The 22,658-nt window shown below is 56.7% G+C and overlaps 1 protein-coding gene across 5 annotated transcripts; it reads right to left on the bottom strand.

Moving 5' to 3' along the window:
• Positions 1-577: 577 nt before the first annotated feature.
• Trpv4 (transient receptor potential cation channel subfamily V member 4) lies at positions 578-22,440 on the bottom strand. Of its 5 annotated transcripts, XM_027923299.2 has the most exons (16): positions 22,367-22,440; positions 22,055-22,264; positions 18,813-18,985; positions 14,397-14,549; positions 13,454-13,594; positions 12,913-13,211; positions 11,219-11,398; positions 9,494-9,652; positions 9,187-9,279; positions 8,895-8,968; positions 7,973-8,138; positions 7,801-7,867; positions 5,426-5,742; positions 3,309-3,436; positions 1,604-1,725; positions 578-1,128 (listed from the first exon to the last, which is right to left on the bottom strand). In XM_027923299.2, exons 1-16 carry the CDS (start codon positions 22,438-22,440, stop codon positions 971-973), a joined length of 2,514 nt encoding a protein of 837 aa, XP_027779100.1. In that variant the 3' UTR covers positions 578-970. The 5 variants fall into 5 exon arrangements, with proteins under 5 accessions (XP_027779100.1, XP_071465225.1, XP_027779102.1 ...); XM_071609124.1 differs by having other exon boundaries at positions 22,055-22,440; XM_027923301.2 differs by lacking the exon at positions 11,219-11,398 and having other exon boundaries at positions 22,055-22,440.
• Between the last annotated feature and the right edge of the window lie 218 nt (positions 22,441-22,658).

The raw sequence follows: 22,658 nt of genomic DNA, 5'->3' as shown, positions 1-22,658 counted from the left end.
CCTGACCCGAGTGAAAACCACTCGTCTGTCACCTCCAGAGCATGACCTACCACTGTCACCATTCTGGTCGGGCTCCCCGTGGTCTGGGGAGGATGGGCCAAGGGGGGGCCATCCCATTCCCCTGGCCACGGAACACTGTGCGCTGGAGGAGAGCCTCGGGCTCCGGAGGCCCCGGGCAGGGAGATGAGAGCTGGGCCCTTGGCCAGGCTGGTTCCCTGGAGCGTGGTACCTTTGTCCCTAGCTTCCCAACCACCACTCAGTCTCACCCCCATCTCTCAGGTCACCATGGCCACCACCATAACCATGGCCGGTCCAGTCCCATACCACTGATACCTAATGCCACCTGATCCCTCCAGCACGCACAGTATCTACTCTCCTGCCTCCCTAGTGTCACCCCCAGGCCGGTCACCGTCGCCCCACGCCCACCACTGGTCCCGCCATCTCCACCATCAGTGAGTGGACGTTTATTGAGCACCGACAAATCCCAGACCCTAGAACACACCCAGGGCTCGCCCCACTCCAGGGCCCGACCCCCGCGGTAGGTGCTGGTGCGTGGAGGGTGGGGCTGGGGGCGTGGCCGGTGGGCGTGGCCGGCAGTGCACCCGCAGCCAGGTGCTGAGGCCTCAGGGTTCCGCGTGCAGGACAGGGTTGGGGGTGGGGTGGCACATGGCTTTCCTGAGAGGACAGCAATAAATAATGGAGAGGGGAACAGGTCTGCCCCTCTGGGTGGAGGTGACTCCATGGGAGTGAGACAGGCGGCCAGGAGCCCGTCCCCAGGGGCAGGTGGAGCCGGGGCAGGAGCCTGGGGACCAGAGGGTCCTGGGGCCTCCCGGCATCTCCATCAGCCCTCGCCTCTAGGAGTCACGGGAGGGTGTGGGGACACCTGGGAGGAGCTGAAATGCAGGTGGACAAGGCAGGTGAAGGGCGGGATCGGGCTGCAGGCGGGAGACCCCAACCCCGCCCGCGGCCCCTAGAGGGGGGCATCGTCAGTCCTCCACTTGGGGGGATAACTCTGCTGGTGGCTGTCGCAGCTGGGGTTCCCCAGGTTGTCCAGAGGCACCACCACCTCATCCGGGCTGGAATTCTTGTTCAGCTCCACCACGCGGGGCACCACCGAGGACCAGCGATCTGGGCAGGAGGCACAGCGGGGGAGCGGGGTGAGCTCGGTGGGGCTCGGCACGTGTATTGAGCACCTACGTGAACTGGGCGCTCCCGATCTCATGGGGGGGATTATTATGCCCATCTCATAGGAGGTAGAAACTGAGGCTCAGAGAGGTCAAGGCTGTGACGGAGGATTGCACAGGAATGCAAAGAGGAACCAGGCTCCAAGTCCAGGTCAGAACGCCAAGTGCCTAAACTCCAGGTTTAGTGGAAAACAAGGGTTCTCCACCCTGGGGCGGGCCCAGGGGCTAATCCTGCCTCCCAGGCCAGTTTGCATCTGGGTGCAGGGAGGGCCGGGATGAAGCCACAAAGACGGGGTGCCCCAGGCATCCACATCCCACAGCCCCATCCTGTAGACCCTGAGTCCAAGCTGGGGACAGGGCCCTCTGGGCACACAGGTGACAAGCCTGGGCGGCCCCTCGGCTCCCCCGGCCTTGCTCACCCCTCCGGAGGCGGCCCACGGTGTGCGAGAAGCCGTAGTACTGGTAGGTCTCGCTCTTGCCTGGATCCTCATTGATGATGCCCAAGTTCTGGTTCCAATGAGACCAGTTCACCTCGTCCACCCTGGTGGGGCCGAAGAAGAGGGTTGGGGAGACCCCGCCCCAGACTTCGCAGCACGCCCTCCTCCTGTTTTTCCTACTGTGGTCAAACACATACCGAACTGGGTCTAATCATGTTAAGCGCACAGTTCGGCACATTCCCGATGCTGTGGCACCAGCACTCCTACCTACTTCCAAAACCTTCCCATTGCTCTACACAGAAGCTCTCTGCCTAGTCAGCAGTAACTCCCCGTGACCCCTCCCCGAGCCCCTGGCAGCCCTGGGTCTGCTGAGCAGCCGCTGCCCCCGACCCCAGCACCCTGCATTGGCTCTCTGGTTTGCCCCAGTTCCCAGCTCTCTCTGTGGCCTCTGCTGAGCATGCGCACGGGCCCTGGGCGGGGCCTTCCTACCTAATCTGCTTTATGGTGTTTGCCTCCTCTGGAAGCTTCGTACAAGTGCCATCATACAACCTGTGGTCTTTTGTGTCTGGCCTCTTTATCTGGCATTATGTTTTCCAGACACATTCATGCTGTAGCAGGTATTTGAACTTCATTCTTTTTGAAGGCCAAATAATATTCCAGTGTGTGGACATACCACATTTTGTTCATTCATTCATTCATTCATTCATAGATAGACATGCTGCTTGATATTTTCACTTCTTATTGGAAAACTCTGGTAAAGTCAGATTACAACCTCTTGGGTCAAATTAACCCAAAATAATTTTGGGGTTTTTTTTAACATCATTTTTAAAATCATTTCTCATACAATCTCTCTCTTTTTTTTTTTTTTTTTTTTTTGAGCAACTGCCACATGTCAGAACTTGGCAAAGAAGATGCATTTCTGGTTCCTCTTGTTTTACCGATGAGGAACTGGAGGCAGTTTGGGCGGCTTCTGCAAGGTCACAAAGCTGGTAAGTTAAAGGGTCAGGATTTGAACTTTGGGTTCAGCGTCAGCAGAACTGAGCAGCTGACTTAGGAGGTAGTTGCCTTTGTCCCCATATCACAGATGAGGAAACTGACTCTGCCTGATTCCAAATGTCACCCTTATCTTCTCTGCTGTCCATCACCAAGGAATGAGTCATTTTAGAAGAAAATACCATGGGGGGGGGGGGCGGGGCTCCCCGAGGAAGCCGGCATTCTCCATCACCTGGAGTAGGGAGTCGCTCTCCACGTGGATGGGGTGAGGTCCCAAGCCCTGGAGGATGCCCACTCCTGGGTTTTCCCACTAAGCCCTGGCGCTGAAGTCCCCCTGGTTGTTTGTGGATGGGGGACGATGCCCTGAGGTGAGATGAGGCCGGGTCTCTGCTGTCCTGTCCCCACGAGGGTCAGAGGTGCCGTCGGCATCCAGACCATGCGCGGTGTCTGATGCTGACCAGCACCTCTCACAGGCTGCACAGCTGGCCAGGGAGGTGGCACCATCACGGGCCCCAATCCACAGATAAGAATCTGAGGCCAAGGGAAGCCAACCAGTTTGCCCAAGTTCACGGAGTGGGACCCTCGGTGGGCGCTGAGCAGGGCCTCTGTGGCTCCGGAGGTCTCAATGGAGGCAGAGGCTGCGGGAGCCTCTACCTCCCAGGACCACGGGGCTCTCCCGCCCACGCCGCCTCACCTGAAGCACCACCTGCGGTCCGGAGTGCCATCCGAGCTCTTGCCCACGGTCACCATCTCCCCGGAGCGGAAGGCCTTCCTCAGGAACACGGGGAAGGAGCGCTCGATGTCCAGGATGGTGGTGGCCCACTGCAGAGAGGGAGGCGGGGGCGGGAGGTAGGGGAGCCAGCCAGCCGCACCCACTGCCCTAAAGGCAGAAAAGGTGACAGGCCAGGGTGGGCAGAGAACTAAGCCTTCCAGTTCCTACTGTCCCTAGGAAGGAGCTTTGTAAACTCAAACACCCAAAGTGGCCGGGGCACAGTGGCGCATGTCTGTCATCCCAGCGGCTGGGGAGGCTGAGGCAGGAGGATCGCCAATTTAAAGCCAGCCTCAGCAACAGCGAGGCCTTAAGCCACTCAGTGAGACCCTGTCTCTAAATAAAGACAAAATAGGGCTGGGGATGGGGCTCCGTGGTCGAGTGCCCCTGGGTTCCATCCCCAGTACCCCCCCCTCCACCCGGCAACCCAATACCCAGCTCAGGTAGGAAGGCCCCGCCCGGGGCCCGTGCGCATGCTCAGCAGAGGCCACAGGGAGGGCTGGGAGCTGGGGCAAACCAGAGAGCGAATGCAGGGTGCTGGGGTCGGGGGCAGCGGCCGCTCAGCAGACCCAGGGCTGCCAGGCAGGAAGGCGGCCCAGCCCCGCAGGGCTGCCCACTGTTCACAGAGGGACAGAACGTTTTGAATTTTTATATGGAGTCTCTTCATTTTTAAAATGTTGCATTCACCTTTTTTGAATTTGGAAAAAATGAATCTTGGGTGGTTGAATCCAGTTCCCATCTCGTGGGTTACACTCGGCGGGGAAACTGAGGCCCAGTGGAGTTCATGGTGGGGTCAAAGTTCCGGGGTGAGCCCCACCACGTCCCCTCACACTCAGACCCAAGAGGACGGACGACCTTGGTCTTTGCTTCTTTTTTAGTTTTTTTGGTACTAGGGATGGAAGCCCGGACACCTGACCACTGGGCCACATCCCCAGGCCCTTTGATTTATTTTTAAATTTTGAGACAGGGTCTCCCTAAGTTGCTGAAACTGGCCTCGAACTTGTGATTCCCCTGCCTCAGCTGGAATCACAGCCAGCTGCTGACCGTGGTTTTAAAAAAAAATTTTTTTAATACCTTTATTTTATTTATTTATTTTTATGTGGTGCTGAGGATCAAACCCAGGGCCTCACACATGCTACGTGAGCGCTCTACCACTGAGCCCCAGCCCCAGGCCCTGACCATGGTCCTTGAAGCCCTGAGTCAATGTGAATGTGGGTGCTCTGGGGCTTTGGGTTTTTTTATTTTTTATTTTTTATTTTAGGGTTAGGTGAATTCATGAGGATGGGACCCCTCTGATGGCATTAGTAGCTCTTTACGGAGAGACCTCAACTTGCATGCTTGCTCTATCTTGCCACGTGGTGACCTCCACCATGTCATGACCCAGCAGGAAGGCCCTCAACAGGCACAGCCATGCTCTTGGACTTGCCAGACTCCAGAGCTGTGAGCCAAATTTAATTCTATTCTTTATAAATTACCCGGTCTCAAGTATTTTGCTATAGCAACAGAAAAAGGACTAAAAGACTCTGAGAATTTCCTGTGCAACAGAGATCACTCAGCCATGCTGGATGGAGACAATTGGGACCTGAGAGCCACACAATGTAGATCTCCAACCACAGCTTCAGACAAGAAGTCCCCTTAAAATTCACTAGGTTACCAGAAGTGGTGGCCCATGCCTGTCATCCCAGTGGCTCAGGAGGCTGAGGCAGGAGGATGGCGAGTTCAAAGCCAACCTCAGCAATGGCGAGGCGCTAAGCAGCTCAGTGAGACCCTGTCTCTAAATAAAATGCAAAATAGGGCTGGGGATGGGGCTCAGTGGTGGAGTGCCCTGAGTTCAATCTGGGTAGCCTCCCCCCAAAAAAGAAATTCTCTAGGTGGCCCTAGGAAGTGGGCAGTGGCCTTTGCTGCCCATTTTACAGGCAGTGAAACAGGTGGAAGGAGATGCCAAGGCCCCCCAGAGAGGGAGGCTGGGGAATCCTGTCTCCCCAGCTCCCCACCTGGGAAGGAAGGGTGGCTGGGGGCAGGGCAGGGTCCAGGGGCCTCACCTGCAGCTTCCAGATGTGCTTGCTCTCCTTGGAGACCTGGCCCACCGTCTCCCCCATGAGGGCGATGAGCATGTTCAGCAGCAGCACGAAGGTGAGGATGATGTAGGTGACGAGCAGGATGATGAAGACCACGGGGTACTTGGTGCTGCTCAGCATCTCCAGGTCGCCCATGCCGATGGTCAGCTTGAAGAGGTCCAGGAGGAAGGTGCTGAAGGTCTCGCTGTCGCGGCACGACGGGTACGTGGGCACCGTGCAGTTGGTCTGGTCCTCGTCGCACACCTTCATGTTGGCACACGGGTTCAGGAGGGAGACCAGAGCTGCAGGGGGGGACAGGGGTGGCCTCTGTTGAGTGGGAGGGAGGGAGTCAAGGCCAGAGCGCAGCCCCAGGTCACCCAGCGGGTTAGCCAAGCCAGCAGTCAGCTGGGCCTGCGTGGCTGCAAAGCCTCTGTCCTTTCCACAGACCCCCTTATAAGGACAAAGCTTTTAGGATCTAGGCCAGGGCTTCTTCACCAGGGGCAGTCTCCTCCCCAGGGACATTGGACAATGTCTAGAGACACGGCTGGTTGCTGCAGCCGGGAGAGGGGGTGCTCCTGGCATCTAGTGGACAGAGGCCAGAGGTGCTCTTGAACACCCACAGGGAACAGTTCAGCTCCTCACGACAGGATCGTGTCTGGCCCAAGAAATGCCAATGTAGCCTGTCACTCACTGGGTCTTGGATTCACTCCGAGGGGCACACTGTCCCTCCACACCAACCCAGGTGCAGATCCACGGTGTCACAATCCTTGCTCAACAAAGCTCAGCAGCAACAAGCTGACCCTAAACCAGCCAGGGCAGGGGTTCCAATTCATATGCTAATGTTATTTAATTGTACCATTAAAACTTGTGTTGAGAAGGATTCTGAGTCCCGGTCTAAGATGCATCAGAAAAATGACTCTGTGATCCATTAGCAATGTCTGCCATGGGCACAAAAATGGGAAGCAGTAGTACAGGGGCATCGTTTGTGTCATGTCGGCCTCAGACTTGGGATCCAGTGACCCTAGACAGAAGCAGCCTCGGGACCTAGCTGATCACTAAACTGCTGCTTTAGCCTCCATTGCTTCTGCCTCCTTTTCTATAATTAGGACTTCAGTGGGGCTGGACCCCCAACCTGCTGCTGATCATTGACACGGTTAGTTCTTCCCGGCCCTTCTCTGTCCCAACCTCCACAGCCAGGACTGTCCAGCTCTGCTTTCCCCCAAATAATCCACACAGAGCTTCAGGACCATCTGGGATAAAATGTCTCCACCATCAGGTGCCTGCTGCCAAGCAGGTCCCCCCACGAAGCTGCTCAGAATTTAGTGTAGCCTGGTCCAGCCTGAGTTGGCCACTCCCCATTGGATATGGGGCATTGAGAGCAGATCAGCCACTTCTCGGGGACCAGTCCAATGACTCGGTCAGTTTCCCCATCCTCGGCCCCTCCTGAATGGCCTATGCCAGTGAAGTCCCAGTGTGCCTCAGTTGGGCATGATGACATCACCGAGAGGCACACTAAAGGAAGCTGATACTGGACTTGTATCCACGCCCCTTCAGTGTGGCCTATGGCCCCCCCATCAACAACTGGAGTCTAGCCAGGTACAGTGTAATCCCAGCAGCTTGGGAGGCTGAGACAGGAGGATCACAAGTTTGAGGCCAGTCTCAGCAATTTAGCAGGACCCTGTCTCAAAATAAAAATATTTTTAAAAGGGCTGCGGCTGTGACTCAGTGGTAAAGGGCCTCTGGGCTCCATTCCCAGTACTGAAAAGAAAAGTGGAGTCTGTTTCTCCACCTCCTGACTCAGAGCTGACCTTGGACTTGCTTAACACAGTGAGGCAGCCGGGATGCCAAGCCAGGCACTGGCCTTGAACACTTCTGCTCACTTTCTTGGGCCCTGAGACCACCCCCATCAACAAGCCCACCCTGGCTGGAAGATGAGTGACCATGTGGAAAAGAAACAGGCCCCACCACCAAGCCCACCCGGCTACCCCTGTCTGTCGGCAGCCAGCCTTCCAGCCTTCCACAGACGCAGGGGCCCCCGAGACCGGCCAACCCGGCCCCAGTCAGCACCACCACCCAGCTGACCCACAGACTCAGGAGCAGATGGCTGTCGTTGGAAGCCACTATGTTTCATGTGTCTCCCGTCTTATCACTAGCTTTTGAAGTTGGTCAAATTATCTAACCTTCCCGAGCCTCAGTTTCCTTATCTGTGAAATGGGAGAATAAGGACAGCAGTCTCACAGGCTTGTCGGGAGGACGGGACTCGGCCCCGGGGCCAGCGCACAGTGAGAACTCGACCAGCCTGTGATGGCTGCCTTTCTAGGCCCTGGCCACCCGCTCCCCCCAGGGTTCCCAGAACTCACCTGAAGCGTAGCCGATCATGAAGAGCAAGTAGACCAGCAGGAAGCGGAACAGGTCTTTGAAGAGGATCTAAAGCCCCCCCCCCGGGGGATCACGGAGGCAAAGAGGAGACAATGGTTTCTTGATCTGTGGGCACCTGAGACACCCAAGCCCAGGGGACCCTCCACCCCATACCTTCTGGATCATGATGCTGTAGGTCCCCGTCAGCTTCAGCCCCCGGGTGAAGTACAGGGCATTCATCCAGCCCAGGACCAGGGCAAAGACCATCACAGCCAGGTAGGCCTCGATCCCCGCCAGGTAGAGGGCCGCGGACACGATCACCAGCACAGAGTAGATGAAGCTACAGAGACCACGAAGGGGCCAGAGGGAGTGGGGACAGTGAGGCCCTGGAGGGGGAGATGTATCTCCCAGCCCTCCAGTGTACCAGGACATCCCAATGTCATCTAGAGCCTCAAAAGAAAAGCAGAATGGATTAGCCGGGTTCCCCAATGTTGAATGCTCTGATAACAAAACATTAGTTAATTAGCAATGAATCGTATGTGTCTTGCCCCCGAGGCCCTAAGAGATCCCAAAGGGATGACTTTGGAATTGCTAGAGAAAGATTCGGTGGTGTTCAGTGGAGATTTTTGTGGCCGAGTGGATTTCACTGTCCTGTAGCTCTGGGGTGGGGGGGGGAAGACTAGCAGAGCTGCAGCGACCCTCAAATCCTGTGCCCTATGCAGACATCACTAATCAATCACAGCTCTCTTTCCCACTAAACCCAGAGAGTTTCACACCCCTTCTGAGACCCAGCACTCCAGGAAGACATTAGCAATCCATCACTGGCAAAAGAGGCCAAAATTTTTCTATAATTTTGGTACATATGGTCACCCCTTAGGAACTACCTTCAGATTCCAATCTGTGAATGGTACTGAGTCACTGGCAGTATTTCTTTAACCAGAAGACTCCACCGCCTGACGTTGCTTTGTCCAGTTTGGATTAGTGCTGCCCAGCTGAATGAATTCCCTCCTAATAGGGTTACCTCTTCCCCCAGTCTGGATGGCCCCTCAGCCCAACCCCGCCGTCCCCACCCAGACGCTGTCCTCCCGGGACTCACTAGAGCAGCTGGAAGGAGCCATCGATGAAGAGAGAATTCACGCCAGGACATTTCTTCATGAACAAGTCTTTGATCTGAAAGAGGGGAGGGAGGGGGCCCGCGGCAGGTGGATCAGGGAAAAAGGTTGAGGACGGGAGAGAGGGAGGGACAGAAGAGAGGGAGGCGGAGCATGTGACAGAGAAGGGACACGGGCTCTTGGTTGCAGAAGAGAACGTGGAATTGGAGAAGGAGGTGGGAGAGGAGCAGGAGGAGGAGGCTGGGTGGGCTGGTGGCACGGGGACCAAGCACTCACGTTGGTGAAGAAGAACAGGACCCCGGTGAAGAGTGTGATGACCTCTCCTGCCAGTCTCAGGTAGTCCATGGTGGTGCGGTAAGGGTAGGGTGGCTGGAGAGCAGGGCACAGGGTCCTCACCCACCCTCCGCCTGGATCCTGCGCCACCTCCTCCCTCCATCTTCCCACAGGTCTCCCATCTCAGAGCCACCCATGTAGGGGCACCTCCTCTGCCTCTTGCTAACCTTCCCCAGGTCCTTCCCCCAGGGAACCCAGATGGCTGGAGCTGCCGCCCCGTCCCCGCTCTGCCTGACTCCCGAGCACTCACAGTGCCCTCTAGTGGCTGGTAGTAGGCAGTGAGGGTAAAGATGACCATGGCACACAGGTAGGAGACCACGTTGATGTAGAAGGAGACAGCCCCGAATTTGCGCCACTTGTCCCGCAGCAGTTCATTGATGGGTTCCACGGCCAGCATCTCATGGCGGTTCTGTGAGAGGCAAGAGGGTCGTGGCCACCTTCTGAGGCGGGGAATCCACACGGGCTGACGCCAGTATGCCCTCCTCCACCCTCGGCCCCAGAGCACTTCCCCTCCCCTCCCATTCTTCAGCTCTGCTCAGGATCTGGGCGCAACTGGACAGGTCTTCAGAACCCACCCCAGACTCCTGGGCTCAGAATTCAAGGCTCTGCCCACTCCTGCCTCAACTTACCCTTCCCACCCCAGTCTATAGACCAGAGCTGGAAAGCGCCTTAAAGAACATGCATCCTGGCTGGGCACAGTGAGGCACCCCTGCAATCCCAGTGACCTCGGGAGGCCAAGGCTAGAGGTTGCAAATTCGAAGTCGGCCTCAGCAACTTAGCCCTAAGCTACTTAGCGAGACCCTGTCTCAAAACAAAAAATAAAAAAAGGACTGAGGATGTGGCTCAGCAATAGAGTGGCCCTGGGTTCAACCCCCAGTACCAAAAAAAGAAAAAAAAAAAAAAAAAAGAGCAACTATCTTCAAATTTTAATCTGTGAATGGTATAATGAGTCACTGGCAGCAAAAATCCCGTCTGCAGCTTGTTAAAAATCAAAGTAAAAATTCCTGGGCTCCATCCTCAGAAATTCTGATTCAGGGAGCAGGACTGGGACATTGAGCTAAATGATGCTGAGTGATTAACTCATCACAATGCTCCAATTTGCAGCCCAGGGCAGACATCAATAGTTGATCCCTGCACAATATCACTCTATGCACTTGTCTGGTAGACACTACCCATCAATCAGAGTTTGCCCCAGTGATGCTAAACCTGCAAACCCCAATTTAAATCAAGTTGACCCCTAAGTTTAAGAATGAGGTCCTGCAAGGGAAGCCAAACTGGAGCCAGTAAGCCACAGGGCAGAACTGGAAGGGAGGTCATTTGTACCCATTCTCAGCTGCCCCATTTGATTATCATCCTTTCTAATGACTTGAGTTTCTTCCTAACTGTGGATTTGTGTGACAGTAAAGCATTAAAGATGCAATTGTAGCATTTTCCTCATAGTTAGAGGCAGTAAACCCAAACAACCAGCAGTAGAAAAAAGGTTCATTAGAATGGGGTGCATTTGTGTTCAGCAACGATGCTGTGCGAGAATATCTAACAGCGCAGAATGATGTTCGTGAAATACTTCTAAGTGAAAGAGAAGGGGTTTCAGCACTTCATAGGACGCCCGCTAACGATAATGGCTGGCACATCATGGTTCATCTCTGCCAGGCTGTTCTAACATGAACCCATTTGGCCCTCCCCAAAACCCTATCGGATAGACATGATCCCTCTCTTCAGTTTGCAAATGAGGAAGCTGCACCTGGAGAGGTTCAGTCATTCATCCTGAGTCCCACAACCTGGAGGTGACAGAGCCAGGATCCCAACCCAGCCCCCCAGCCCCACAAGCCTTGGTTATGTGGCTAAATGCCAGACACCATTCTGGGCTCTTCGTCGGCACCAACAGACCTGCCACTCTGGGTCACAGACACCTATCCACGACTCCCAGCCACCCCCCCTGCTCCCCCTGTGGCCCAGCCCCTGCCCCTGCCCCCACCTCGATCTTGCTGTTGTACACCAGGATCTCCAGCACGGAGGCCTCCTCTCCACACGTGTCCAGGGAAGAGAGGTCGTACAGCGAGGAATACACGGGCCCGTAGGCCCAGTCCTTGAACTTGCGGGACAGGTGCCGCGTGTCCTCGTCTGTCACCTCTCTCCGGATGATGTGCTGAAAGATCTGCAAGGGGGCAGGATGTGGAGTCAGAGGGCCCAGGGGAGGGGTCCCGATGCTCAGCCCTTCGAGTCAGAAGGACCCTGAGACCAGGCACACGGAGCACCCTCCTCACCATCTTGGTTTGCAGATGAGCCAACAGGCTTGGAGAAAAGGGGCTTCCCCTGAGGCCACACACTCAGTGAGCCCAGGCTGGCCTTAAACATGGAGGTGACAGTAATGGACACCCTCCGCACGGCCTTGGAGCAGCAGCAACTCCATCTTGTTAACAGACCGATCAGAAGCTCGTTGATCCTATTACCACCCCTTTATTTTGGTTCACACACAGGGAAACTGAGGCATGAAGAGGGAGTGGGAATTGCCCAAGGTCACACAGTGTTGTACCAGGACAAAGCCAGAATCTAAACACAGGCCTGCTCTACTGACTCAAGACCTTGGTATAAGCCGGGCGCGGTGATGCTCACCTGTCATCCCAGCAGCTCAGGAGGCTGAGGCAGGAGGATCTCGAGTTCAAAGCCAGCCTCAGCAAACACAAGGAGCTAAACAACTCAGGGAGACCCTGTCTCTAAATAAAATACAAAACGGGGCTGGGGCTGGGGCTGAGTCATCCAGTGCTCCGAATTCATTCCCCAGTACCCCCCTCAAAAAAAAAAAAAAAACCTGGTTTAACTGTGACTTTAGTATTTTTGCTGTATTTTTAAGAGTCCCATCCCTACCATTTAGGAATACCTGATAACCTGTCCCCAGCTCCTTGTGGATGGTCGTTTTTACTGGCACAGTGACACTCACCCAGAGGGCACTCTTATTAGCCCCATTTGATAGGCAAGGAGACTGAGGCTCAGAGAGGGGCGGGGAGGTGCCTGAGGCCGCGCACTGGCAAGAGGCAGATTGGAGTCTGGACCGAGTGTTCCTAACTGACTCCAGGGTACTCCAGGCTTGGCTTTCAGTCCTGACGATGGAGCTCCCCAGGGGACAATTTGGCAATGTCTGCAGGCATCTTAGGTTGTCACAAGTGTGAAGAGGGAGGGTGTGCCACCAGCATCTAGTCCGTCAAGGCCAGGATGCAGCTAAGCATCCTGCAATGCACAGGACAGCCCCACAGCAAGGAGCCCTGGAGCCCGCGGGTCCCAAATGTCTGCAGCATAGATGTCAGGGTCTTGCTGAGTTATTCAGGCTGGCCTCAAATTTGTGATCCTCCTACCTTGGCCTCTGAGTTGCTGGGATTACAGGTGCGCACCACTGCACCCAGCTCTGGGAACTCATTTTTATATCAGCGGCTTCTCCTGGCTGGTGAGAGTAGGGAGGTGAGCATCTAGTGAGGTGGAAAGAGGTGAGAGGCTCTGAGACGAACTTGAGCAGCCTGGCTGGACAGTAGGGAGCCTTAGCAGATTCTTGAGCTAAGACGTCTGTATGCTGGGGTTGGCATGATGACTGCCGGTCACACCCCGTCTCGTGTGTGTGTGTGTGTGTGTGTGTGTGTGTGTGTGTGTGTAGAGGGTAAAGAGTCAGCTCCCACTCACCCCAATCTTGCCCGTCTTGGCAGCCATCATGAGGGGCGACAGGCCATCGTTGTTGAGCACGGCCTCCAGGTTGCTGTCAGGGAAGAGGCGGGCACACTTGAGCAGCAGCAGGTCGTACATCTTGGTGACAAACTTGGTGTTCTCGCGGGTGTTGTCAGCGATGGCCACGAGCGCGTGCAGCACGGTGTTGCCCCGAGAGTCCTGCCGCCGCATGTCCGCCTTCTTGTGCGGGTTCTCGGTCAGGTAGTTGACGATGTGAGGCTGGTTGGTGCAGGCAGCCAGGGACAGGGGCAGCTCCCCTGCAGGCCAGGACACACGGTCAGGGAGAGGAGCCCGGCGCGGAATCCTGCCTGCAGACACTTGGGTGACAGGACCCCCCGGGCGCAGATGGACACAGCGCCTACAGTCACGTGACCGTGACCCTGGGCCCCTGTGCGCTTTCCTGGGGGATGCTAGGGAGGTGGGTGTGGCTACTGGGGGCGTGGCCACAGGGTTTGGAGGCTGCAGGGGATTGGATGGTGGAACTCCCTATGGGACTCACCGAAGTAGAAGTAGCCGCCCTCGTCCTTGGGCTGGAAGAAGCGGCCTCGGGCCTGCGCATGCACATCGGCTCCCTGGGCAACGAGGAGCTCCACATAGTGTTTGCAGCGACGCTCGATGGCAATGTGCAGGGCGGTCTGGCCTGGGGAAGGGGTGACAGTCATCCGGGGCTCCAGCAGGCCTGCTGGGGGTATAGAGTGGGGGACGCAGGCCAGAGTCCCGGTCAGCCACCAGCGCCTCAGACGTCCCCCGGGTGTGGAATTTTGTGTGCACGAAGCCCCAGATCTGCATTAGAGCAGGATTTTTAAAAAATATTTTTTAGATATTGATGGACCTTTATTTTATTCATTTATTTATATGCGGTGCTGAGACTCGAACCCAGTGCCTCACACATGCTAGGCAAGCGCTCTACCCCTGAGCTACAACCCCAGCCCATTGTAACAGAATTTTAAATTCCAAAGAGGCCCAACTTGTGGGATCCCCAGGTCTAGAACTTTCCAGGCGCGCATGCTGCTTTCATCCAAGAGGAAGGGCCTCACTGAATTTTGGGCTTGGGATATCAAATCCACGGACTTGGAATCTTAATGCCCAGGATCCTGAAGGCCAGCTTCCATTCACAGCTCCGAGTTGAGATCCGTGGACAGGTGTGGCCTTGCCTCTCGGAGCTGCTGGTCACCGACTCCTCCCGCAGAGCCGGGGAGGTCAGGCCCCCACACTGTGCAAGTGCGGGATCCCAGGATGGCGAGGCGCCCTGCAGCCCAGTCTCGGGGTCTTGGATTTTGCCACAAAGACCATCAGAGTGAAGGGTTGGGACAGGTCCCCGTGGGTTCAGTCCCTGACTCAACAGGCAGCTCCAGGGCACAGTGCAGCCACTTGAGACCCAACAGCCCTCCGAGGGGTCCGATCGGGTGCCCGGCCGTCACCCCTGTCCCCCGCCCCCGCACCTCGGTAGTAGATGTCCCTGAAGGGCGAGTTGATGAACTCCCGCATGTTGCCCGTGCGCTCGGCGATGTCCAGGAGCACGGGGATCGTGTCGTTGCGGCCACTGCTGAGGTTCAGCAGGGCCTTGGGCAGGCACGTCTTCCCCGTGGACGGCTCTGGGGAGAGAGTACAGGTGAGGGCCTCAGCCCGGGCCCTGAACGCTGGGCAGCGGGCGGCGCTCACAGGCCCCTACCCTGAGACTATTCCCCGCCCATCTGCTGGGGACACAGGAAGGCGCTATCTGCCCATCGCTGGCATCAAATCTCATGCAAATGGAAATGCTTTGAAATGTAGGAGGCCACAGTCATATTTGTGGGGATTTTTTAAAGGGTTTTGTAATCAAATCAATAGGAATGCAGGCTGGGGGTGCCGCTGCCCGGTACAGCACTGGCCTAGCGTGCACCCCTGGGTTCCAACCCCAGCCCTGAGGGTAAGTGTCGCCATATGTTTTTACCGCAGGACTTCTCAGAGCCTTTATTATGCTAATGGAGACTGTGCACCTCTGAAAGCAAGCGGGTCAGACAGCCTTGCCCACCTTCTGGAACACAGAATCCTTTTCCCATTAAGTTTTTGTTTGGGGGTTTGCTTGTTTGTCTGGGTACTGAGGATTGAGCTCAGGGGCGCTTAACCACTGAGCCGCATCCCCAGCCCTTTTTTGTATTTTATTTAGAGACAGGGCCTCACTGAGTTGCTGAGGTCGGCTTTGAACTCGCGATCCTCCTGCCTCAGCCTCCTGAGCCACAGGGACCAGCCTCCCATGAAGCATTTACACTAGTGCTTCCCCAGAGGAGCTGAGGGATACGGGGTCCCCAGAGTGTGGAGTGGATGCACAGGGGACGTGAAACTGCCTGCCGAGGAGCGGGAGCGCTTCTTGGGGTTCCGTGGATGCAGCAGGAAACTGACAGCCTCCTCCAGTCTCCGCTTGGTGCCACGGGTCCTTAACGCCTCTCCCTCCGCTTCTATGTCCCTGAGGCCAGTTTCTTTCCCTTTTATGTTTACAGAGATTGATTTATATCTCAAAAGAATGTATCCACGAAAAGAGAACCCTACACATTAGGCCCCGGGGCAGAGCCGGGCTGGGGGCACAGGAATGCCCGGAGCACAGGGGACACGGGTGTGGGTTGAGGGGACCATTCTGCAGCCAGACACCTCAGGATTTGTGACAAGACACTGGTGTGAACCTTCCTCCGCTTAGTTTCCTTTGTAGTTAAATTGAGGATGTGAAAGGAAATTGATGAGCTCATCAATACGCATCGATTAGCTCAGTACCAGGCAGATAGGATCCCTCGATGACGTGACTGTCCTGGTTAGTCCCCCAAGGGAGGGACTTTAGATGCCAGGAAGCCTTGTGCAGACCCCAATTGCCGCCCCAGCACCCCCCCAGGAGCCTCAGCTGCTCCCCATCGAGCCCAGCCCCCGGCCCAGAGGCAACACCAAGTAACTATTTCTCAATGAACAACTAACTGTAGTTGAGGAGCCGCCCCCAAAGCTGGCCAAGGCTCTTGGGGACTCTGTGCAGACACAGACACCCCCACACACAGCACAGTTCAGGCCTTGGGGCATCAGCCCACTTTATCAGCAAGGGATGGTACCCCCACCCAGTCCAAAACTGTGATGTCATCTTAATCTCTGCCCTCCCGTCTCTCCTCCGTCTCTCACATGCCCAAGACCCCTCCCTGGTTGTCCCCCAGTCCCTCCGTCCTTCCTTCATCCACTCTCCACATGACAGCTGCAGTGGTCACCTCAGAGGTATAACTGATCACAGCGAGCCACAGGGCCTTTGAACATGCTCTCCCTGCACCGTCTCCCCGATCTGAAGCACTCCCTGCTCTTCTTCTCACCTGGTTAGTACAACTCATTCACATAGATCAAGTGTCACCTCCTCCAGGAAACTCTCCTAGATTTTCCTAGACTAGTTCAAGCCCTCCCATACAGCCTCTTGTTGACACCCTTCACAGTTTGTAATGGTGTGTTTATTTCTGTGGTTGCCTGGCCCATGCCAGTCTCCCCTAGGAGTCTGGGAGCAACTCAAAGGCAGGGTCACATGTGCCTCAGTGTCAGCTCATCACTGTTGGTCCCAACCTAGCACCATGCCTGATGCTTCACGGGTACCCAAGGGCCATTGGCTGAGTTAATAAACATCCAATGAAGGCAGGAAGCTGAGCGCGCCACATAGCCAAACCACAGGTGGCCCAAGTGGAACTAGGCCCTGGATTTGGGCTTGTGCCCCCAAACACAAGCTAGAGTGGGGGCGGGGGGCCGCCAGCCTGGGAGTCCTGGGCTGAGAGGCAGGAGCAGGACGTGCAGTTCCAGGGTCCGACCACCAGATGGCGACGTGGTTCTGCCCGGGGTGGGGGTGGGGCGCAGCAGCTGGAGCCGCGGCCAAAATTGGGAATGGCCAATGGGAGCTTGCGAAGTGCGCAGGGGTGGGAGTGGGGGTGGTCTCAGCCTCCCCTGGAAACGAGATGAGCTCATCCGCCTCCAGCCAGAAAAACATGCAGGGACAGCCAGGTTCTGTGGAGCCTGAGGTTTACACAACCCGGGGGCCTGTTTACCAAAATGGGCTGGCCATCATAAATACCCCACAGCCCAGGACCTCAGACGGCGCCTTGGCAAGCAAGGGCCCTGCACCTCATTAGCAGCGTGGGCCCCGAGTCAGTCTCCCCTCCCCCAGCACACAGGGACCTCTGCAACTGCAGGTCCCTGTCCCCCAAACCCAGCAAGTGCCCCACCCGAGCTCCTGCACCCACCCACCTGCCTGGGGTTTCAGGACCACCAGAGATGCCCCCCAGCCCCGGAGGCCTGGCCAAGTCCAGCTGGTGGGGCGGTGCCATTGGAAGCATCCATCTCTCAGGACCCACCCTGCCCTACAGTCCGCCCCACCCCCACTCTGCCAGACCAGTGCAGTAGACTGAGGGTGGGGGTGGGGTGGGGTGGCATTTACCTCCAAGGAGATTGCTCACCCTGCCACCGAGATCGTCTGCGGGAGAGAAGGACCCTTAGCCCCCCAGACTCCAAGCTTGTGCCCCCAGTCAAGGGCACCTTGGCTAGCCCAGCAGCAAGGACGAATACCTTTTAGATCAGTCCAGAAATTCTCTACTGATGGCCACAAAGACATTGTGTTGGATTGTTTTCGGGTTAAGCATCAAATTGAGCCAGGCCTGGAGGCTGAGGCAGGAGGATCGTGAGTTCAGAGCCAGCCTCAGCAAAAGTGAGGCGCTAAGCAACTCAGTGAGACCCTGTCTCTAAATAAAATACAAATAGGGCTGGGGATGGGGCTCAGTGATTGAGTGCCCCTGGGTTCAATCCCTGGTACCCTATCCCCCCCACCCCCCAAAAAAAGAATCAAATTGATAAATGTCTATGTGGAAAATGAACCATAGACTCTAGCACCCCCTTTTTTATGTTGTTGTTTGGTTTTGGGTTTGGTCTTGCACATGCTAGGCAAGCACTCTACCACCGAGCTACATCCCCCAGCACTTCTTAAAATTCTGTTTCGAGACGAGGTCTTGCAAAATCACTGAGGCTAGCCTCCAACTTGTGATCCTCCTGCCTTAGCCTCCTGAGTAGCTGGGATCACAGGCATGCACCACCATGTCCAGTGGTCACCCTGTTCTGCCACTTAATATGCTTAAAGTACCTGAAGTCTTCAAATATGTCCTCTTTTGACCTTCTGGAAGCTTCCTTAGACCTAAGCCACAGACCACTCATGGCCAGCCTTTCTGAGACGGTCCCTTCTTTATGGGAAGTGCCACAATTTTGACATTTTGTACTGGTTTGTGGGATCATCTGGCCAGTTAATTATGGCTCCTGGTAGCCAGCACATGGGGTGCAGCTGAGTTGGGTGGAGGGGCTCACAGGCCCAATTCACAGCGAAGGCCCGGGCAGTGGAGGGAGCTGGTTCCTAGACTGGGGGGGAGGCTGGAATCTCTGAGCTGCTAGAATAGGGAAGGGGATCTGGGGCTCGGGCCTGGGGAGGTGTCCTCCTGGGCCGGGTGGGGCAGGGGCAGAGGCACCTGTTGGCCCTGCCCAACCCTCAAAGGCCCTCTGAGAGGGAGCAGGGGCTCCAGGACTCCAGCCACCTTAGGGAAGCCACACACCCCCATGGGTCCTGGCAGTGATATTTAAACCCTGTGGGTAGACGCCGCTGCACTCACCCTTTCCAAAGTAAAGACTGACCGAGTGCATGAGTGGAGGTAGCCAAGGCCCAGAGAGGGTAAGTAACACAGCAAAGGGCACACAGGAGCAGACTTGCTACCCGCTGCTCTTCAGGAGTGCAGAGGAGAGGCAGAGAGAGGGGAAAGGAGATCCCCAAAGCCAGGCCTCCCTCCACCTCTGCCGCCCCCCCCCCCCGCCTGTCTTCTCCCGTGGGTGCTCACCCCGGAACTCCTCATCCGTCAGGCGCTTCTTGTGGGTCAGCAGGAAGGGGAGCAGCCCGTCCAGATCCGCGGTGGAGCCCCGGGACACGATGTCGAAGAGGATGGGCCGGTTGAAGACTTTAAGGATCGGGGGCGGCTGGGGGGCAGGAGCTTTGGGGCTCTGCGGCTGCTTCCTGAAGGAGACGGGAAATGATGAGAAGCGCTTCCCGGGCCTGACCCACTGCCCTGACCCCAGGAGGCCCCACTGCCCTGACCCTGGGAGATGTTCATTCAGTCATTCAACAAACACAAGTGGACACCTGTTGTGTGCTGGGTTCTGGGGGTGGTGGGAGCTGAAGTTCGAGGGACATGGAATCACCAAGGGCTGTTTTACTCGGCAAACCAGAGGTAGACCTACTATGCACTGGGGAAACAGACGAGCAGAAACACACAGCCCATCTACCCACCCACCCACCCATCCATTCCCACAGCAACCCATCCATCCACACAGCTGTCACTCACTAAGACAGACAGACTGAAAGAGCGGGAACGCAGGAAGACCAAACTGAACGATGATGCATCTCCTTCATTCACTCCAACACTCCTTCATTTATTCATTCAACAAACGTTTGAGACAAGGGAGGCCTTGCTCTTGCTCTTTGGTACTTAGCCGAGGGCCCACCACACAGTAAACACTCAATAACTGTTAGCTGAGATGACCTTTCTTAAAAAGCCTCCTGTGTCTGCAGCTTGTGTGTGCACGGGAGAGAAGCTGAGCAAAAGGCAGGCAGACCAAGGACTTGGCCCAGAGAGGGCTAGCAGAGGAGAAGGGGACAGAGAGAAAGTCAGGGAAGAACAGATGCTAAACTAAGTGCAGTGGGTCACGCCTGTCATCCCAGCAACTTGGAGGCTGAGGCAGGAGGATTGCGAGTTCGAGGCCAGCCTCAGCAACTTGGTGAGACCCTAAGCAACTTAGCAAGGCCCTGTCTCAAAGTAAAAAATAAAAAGGACTGCGGATGTGGCTCAGGGGTCAGACACCTCGGGTTCAATTTCTGGTACCCAAAAAAGAAACCCGGATGCTAAGAGGAGGGCTTGGAGACGTTCACTCAGTCACTCAACAAATGGCAACGAGGCACCTGTTGTGAGCTGGGTTCTGGGGGAAGGGCCAGGCGGGGACGCACTGAAGAGGAACCCCCCTCCCTGTGCGTTCTCACCTGCACTCGGCCCCAGAATCTGTGAATGGAGAGAAGGAGAGAGATGGAGGCGGAGGGTCTGGGTGGGGGGGAACAGGAGCGAGGAGGGGTAGAGGCCTGATCCACAGAACTGAGGCCACAAGGGGAGCGGCGTGCTGCTGGGGAGACCTGTCTGCACCCAGCCTGTGTCACCAAGAGAAGGGGACAGAAGCTCTCCCTCTTCCTCTGCCCAGTGCCCAGAGCGGGTTCCAGGGAAGGGGGTCTCTGGCACCAGCCATGGGGTGAGGGGCTTCTTGGGCCTGGCATAGAGGCTGTCACCCCTCTGATAAAGGCCTTTGGTGGCCCCCATCATGCCCATCTCTGAACCTGGACCTTTGAGCCCCAGAATAAAAAGAACACTGTCCCCACCAGACCTCATGGGGTGGCCTGTGGGGTCTCAGCCGCTCAGACACCCTGGTTCCCCCTAACGCCTCCAGCTCTGCCTCCCAGGTGGGAGAGGGCAGGAGGCTGGACGGGGGTCCAAGGGAGGGAAAGAGGGGACCCTGAGCCACCAGCATCCAGCAGGATCTCAGGGCGTAGGGTGCGGGGACGCTCTGCTGCCCTGGGCGTCAGTGTCCCCCTCTGAGCAGAAGTCCTGTAGGTCACCCTGTAGGGGCTCTGGTCCTTGGACCCCAGGACCCCCAACTCCCCCAACTTGACCTTCTTTTCCTTTCCTTCTTATTCTGGGTGATAGGGGGCTCAAACCCAGGGCTCTGGCGCAGCAGGCGGCTCTCCCGCCAAGCCCTCCAGCGCCCCTTCTAGCCCCCAGCCATCAGCTTCAAACCATCTCCTCGCTGCACTTCTGATGCTCAGAGCTGCCTCCCTCCCTCCCTTCCTTCCTTCCTGCCTTCCCCTTCTCCTCCCTCCCTCTCCCCCCTTTCTCTTTCTCTTGCAAACACTGATTCATTTCCAGCTGTTTTCATTTGTTGGTCACTGAGTCATTCAATTTTTCATTCACTCACCCATCTTTCCATCCATCTACCTTTCCATCCATCCATCCACCCACTTTCTTCTCCTGGCACAAACCCAGCTGTGCCCCCTGCATCACTTTTATTCTTGGCCCCCCATTGGCTTTCTGGGGCTCACCAAGAGTTGGAAGCCTCATTAGGCACGGTGGCTCATTCCTGTAATCCCAGGGACCCAGGAAAGGAAAAGAAGGGGAGGGGAGGAGAGGGGAGGGGAGGGGGAAATAAAGAGAGAGAGAAGAGAAAGGGAGGCAGTGGTGGACTGCAGGATGTAGAGACATTTGGATAAGCAGGTGGCAGAGGAATGGAAGGCTGGCTGTATGGGTAGATGGCTAGACAGACATAACGGACGGACAAGTAGATGTGGATGATGGATAGATGGATTGAATAAGTAGACAGACAAGTGGAAAGATGGGTGTTGGGGTGGGTGGATGGATGGTAGGAGGTGGGTGGACAGATGGGTGAATGGATGGATAGATAGTTGGGTGGATAGGTGAACCGATGAATGGATGGATGAATGGGTGGTGGATGGATAAGTGGATAGATGGATGGATGGGTGGATGGATGGATGGTGGGTGGGTGGATGGTGGATGGATGGATGATGGATGGTGGGTGGATGGGTGGATGGATGGATGGTGGGTGGATGGATGGTGAGTGGGTGGATGGATGGATGGATGGTGCATGGATGGATGGTAGATGGGTGGATGGATGGATGGATGATGGATGGATGATGGACGGATGGATGGATGGGTGGATGGATGGATGGGTGGATGGTGGATGGTGGATGGATGGATTCTGGGTGGATGGGTGGATGGGTGGATGTGAGGATGAAACTGAACAAACAGAAGCCTGGTTGTGTGGGTGGATGGACAGGCGGTGGTGGGCGGGTAGGTGAGTGTAAATATGGACGAAGGAAGGCAGAGTCAGCCGGGAGGAGCTGGAGGACAGATAAGGAACGACCGCAGTCGCTGCTGGAAAAGGGTGGCCAGTGGCTGGACAGAGGGACACGTGGAGGGATGGACTCGGGAGGGGAGGAGCCGTGGGCTGGGCAGCCAGCAGTACTCACTCCATGACCTTCCTCCTCCACCGCCTGTTGTCACTGGGGTGGTGACGATAGGTGCCGTAGTCGAAGAGCGAGTCCATGGGCGCCTTCTTGGGCCCGGGGACCACCGAGGCCTCGTACAGCGTGGACTCCAGCAGGTCGATGGGGTTGGGCACGCCCTTGCGGAAGGCGCCCTGGAACTTCATGCGCAGGTTCGGTCGCCCGTCCCCGGGGCCCGCGGGGCGAGCAGTGTCGGCAGGCGACGGGGAGGGGGAGCCGTCCTCCCCCTCGAACAGGTTGGCCAGCGAGGACAGGGGGAAGGCCTCGCCCCCGGAGGTGCCGCTCTCCTCCCCGGGGGGCTCGGCCGGGTCCCCAGGCCCTGCGCGGGGACTGTCGCTGGGATCTGCCATGCTGGCCCCAGACCCGCGGGCAGCGCTCGGCCTGCGGGGGAGGGAGAGGAGTCAGGGAGGCCGGCAGGGGCTCCAGGAGGCCCCGCCCCCTGGGCACGCAACACTGCCGCCAGCACTTCAAAGCCACCTTGTAATGACAGGGGCTGGGTGGCCACTCCCAGATGTGGTCAGCGGCCAGCGCCAGGCGGGATCTGCAACAGGGGCCTCTTTCAGGAACC

Source organism: Marmota flaviventris, chromosome 1 (assembly GCF_047511675.1).
Source record: "Marmota flaviventris isolate mMarFla1 chromosome 1, mMarFla1.hap1, whole genome shotgun sequence".
NCBI lineage: Eukaryota > Metazoa > Chordata > Mammalia > Rodentia > Sciuridae > Marmota > Marmota flaviventris.
This window is presented reverse-complemented; position numbering and strand designations above follow the sequence as displayed.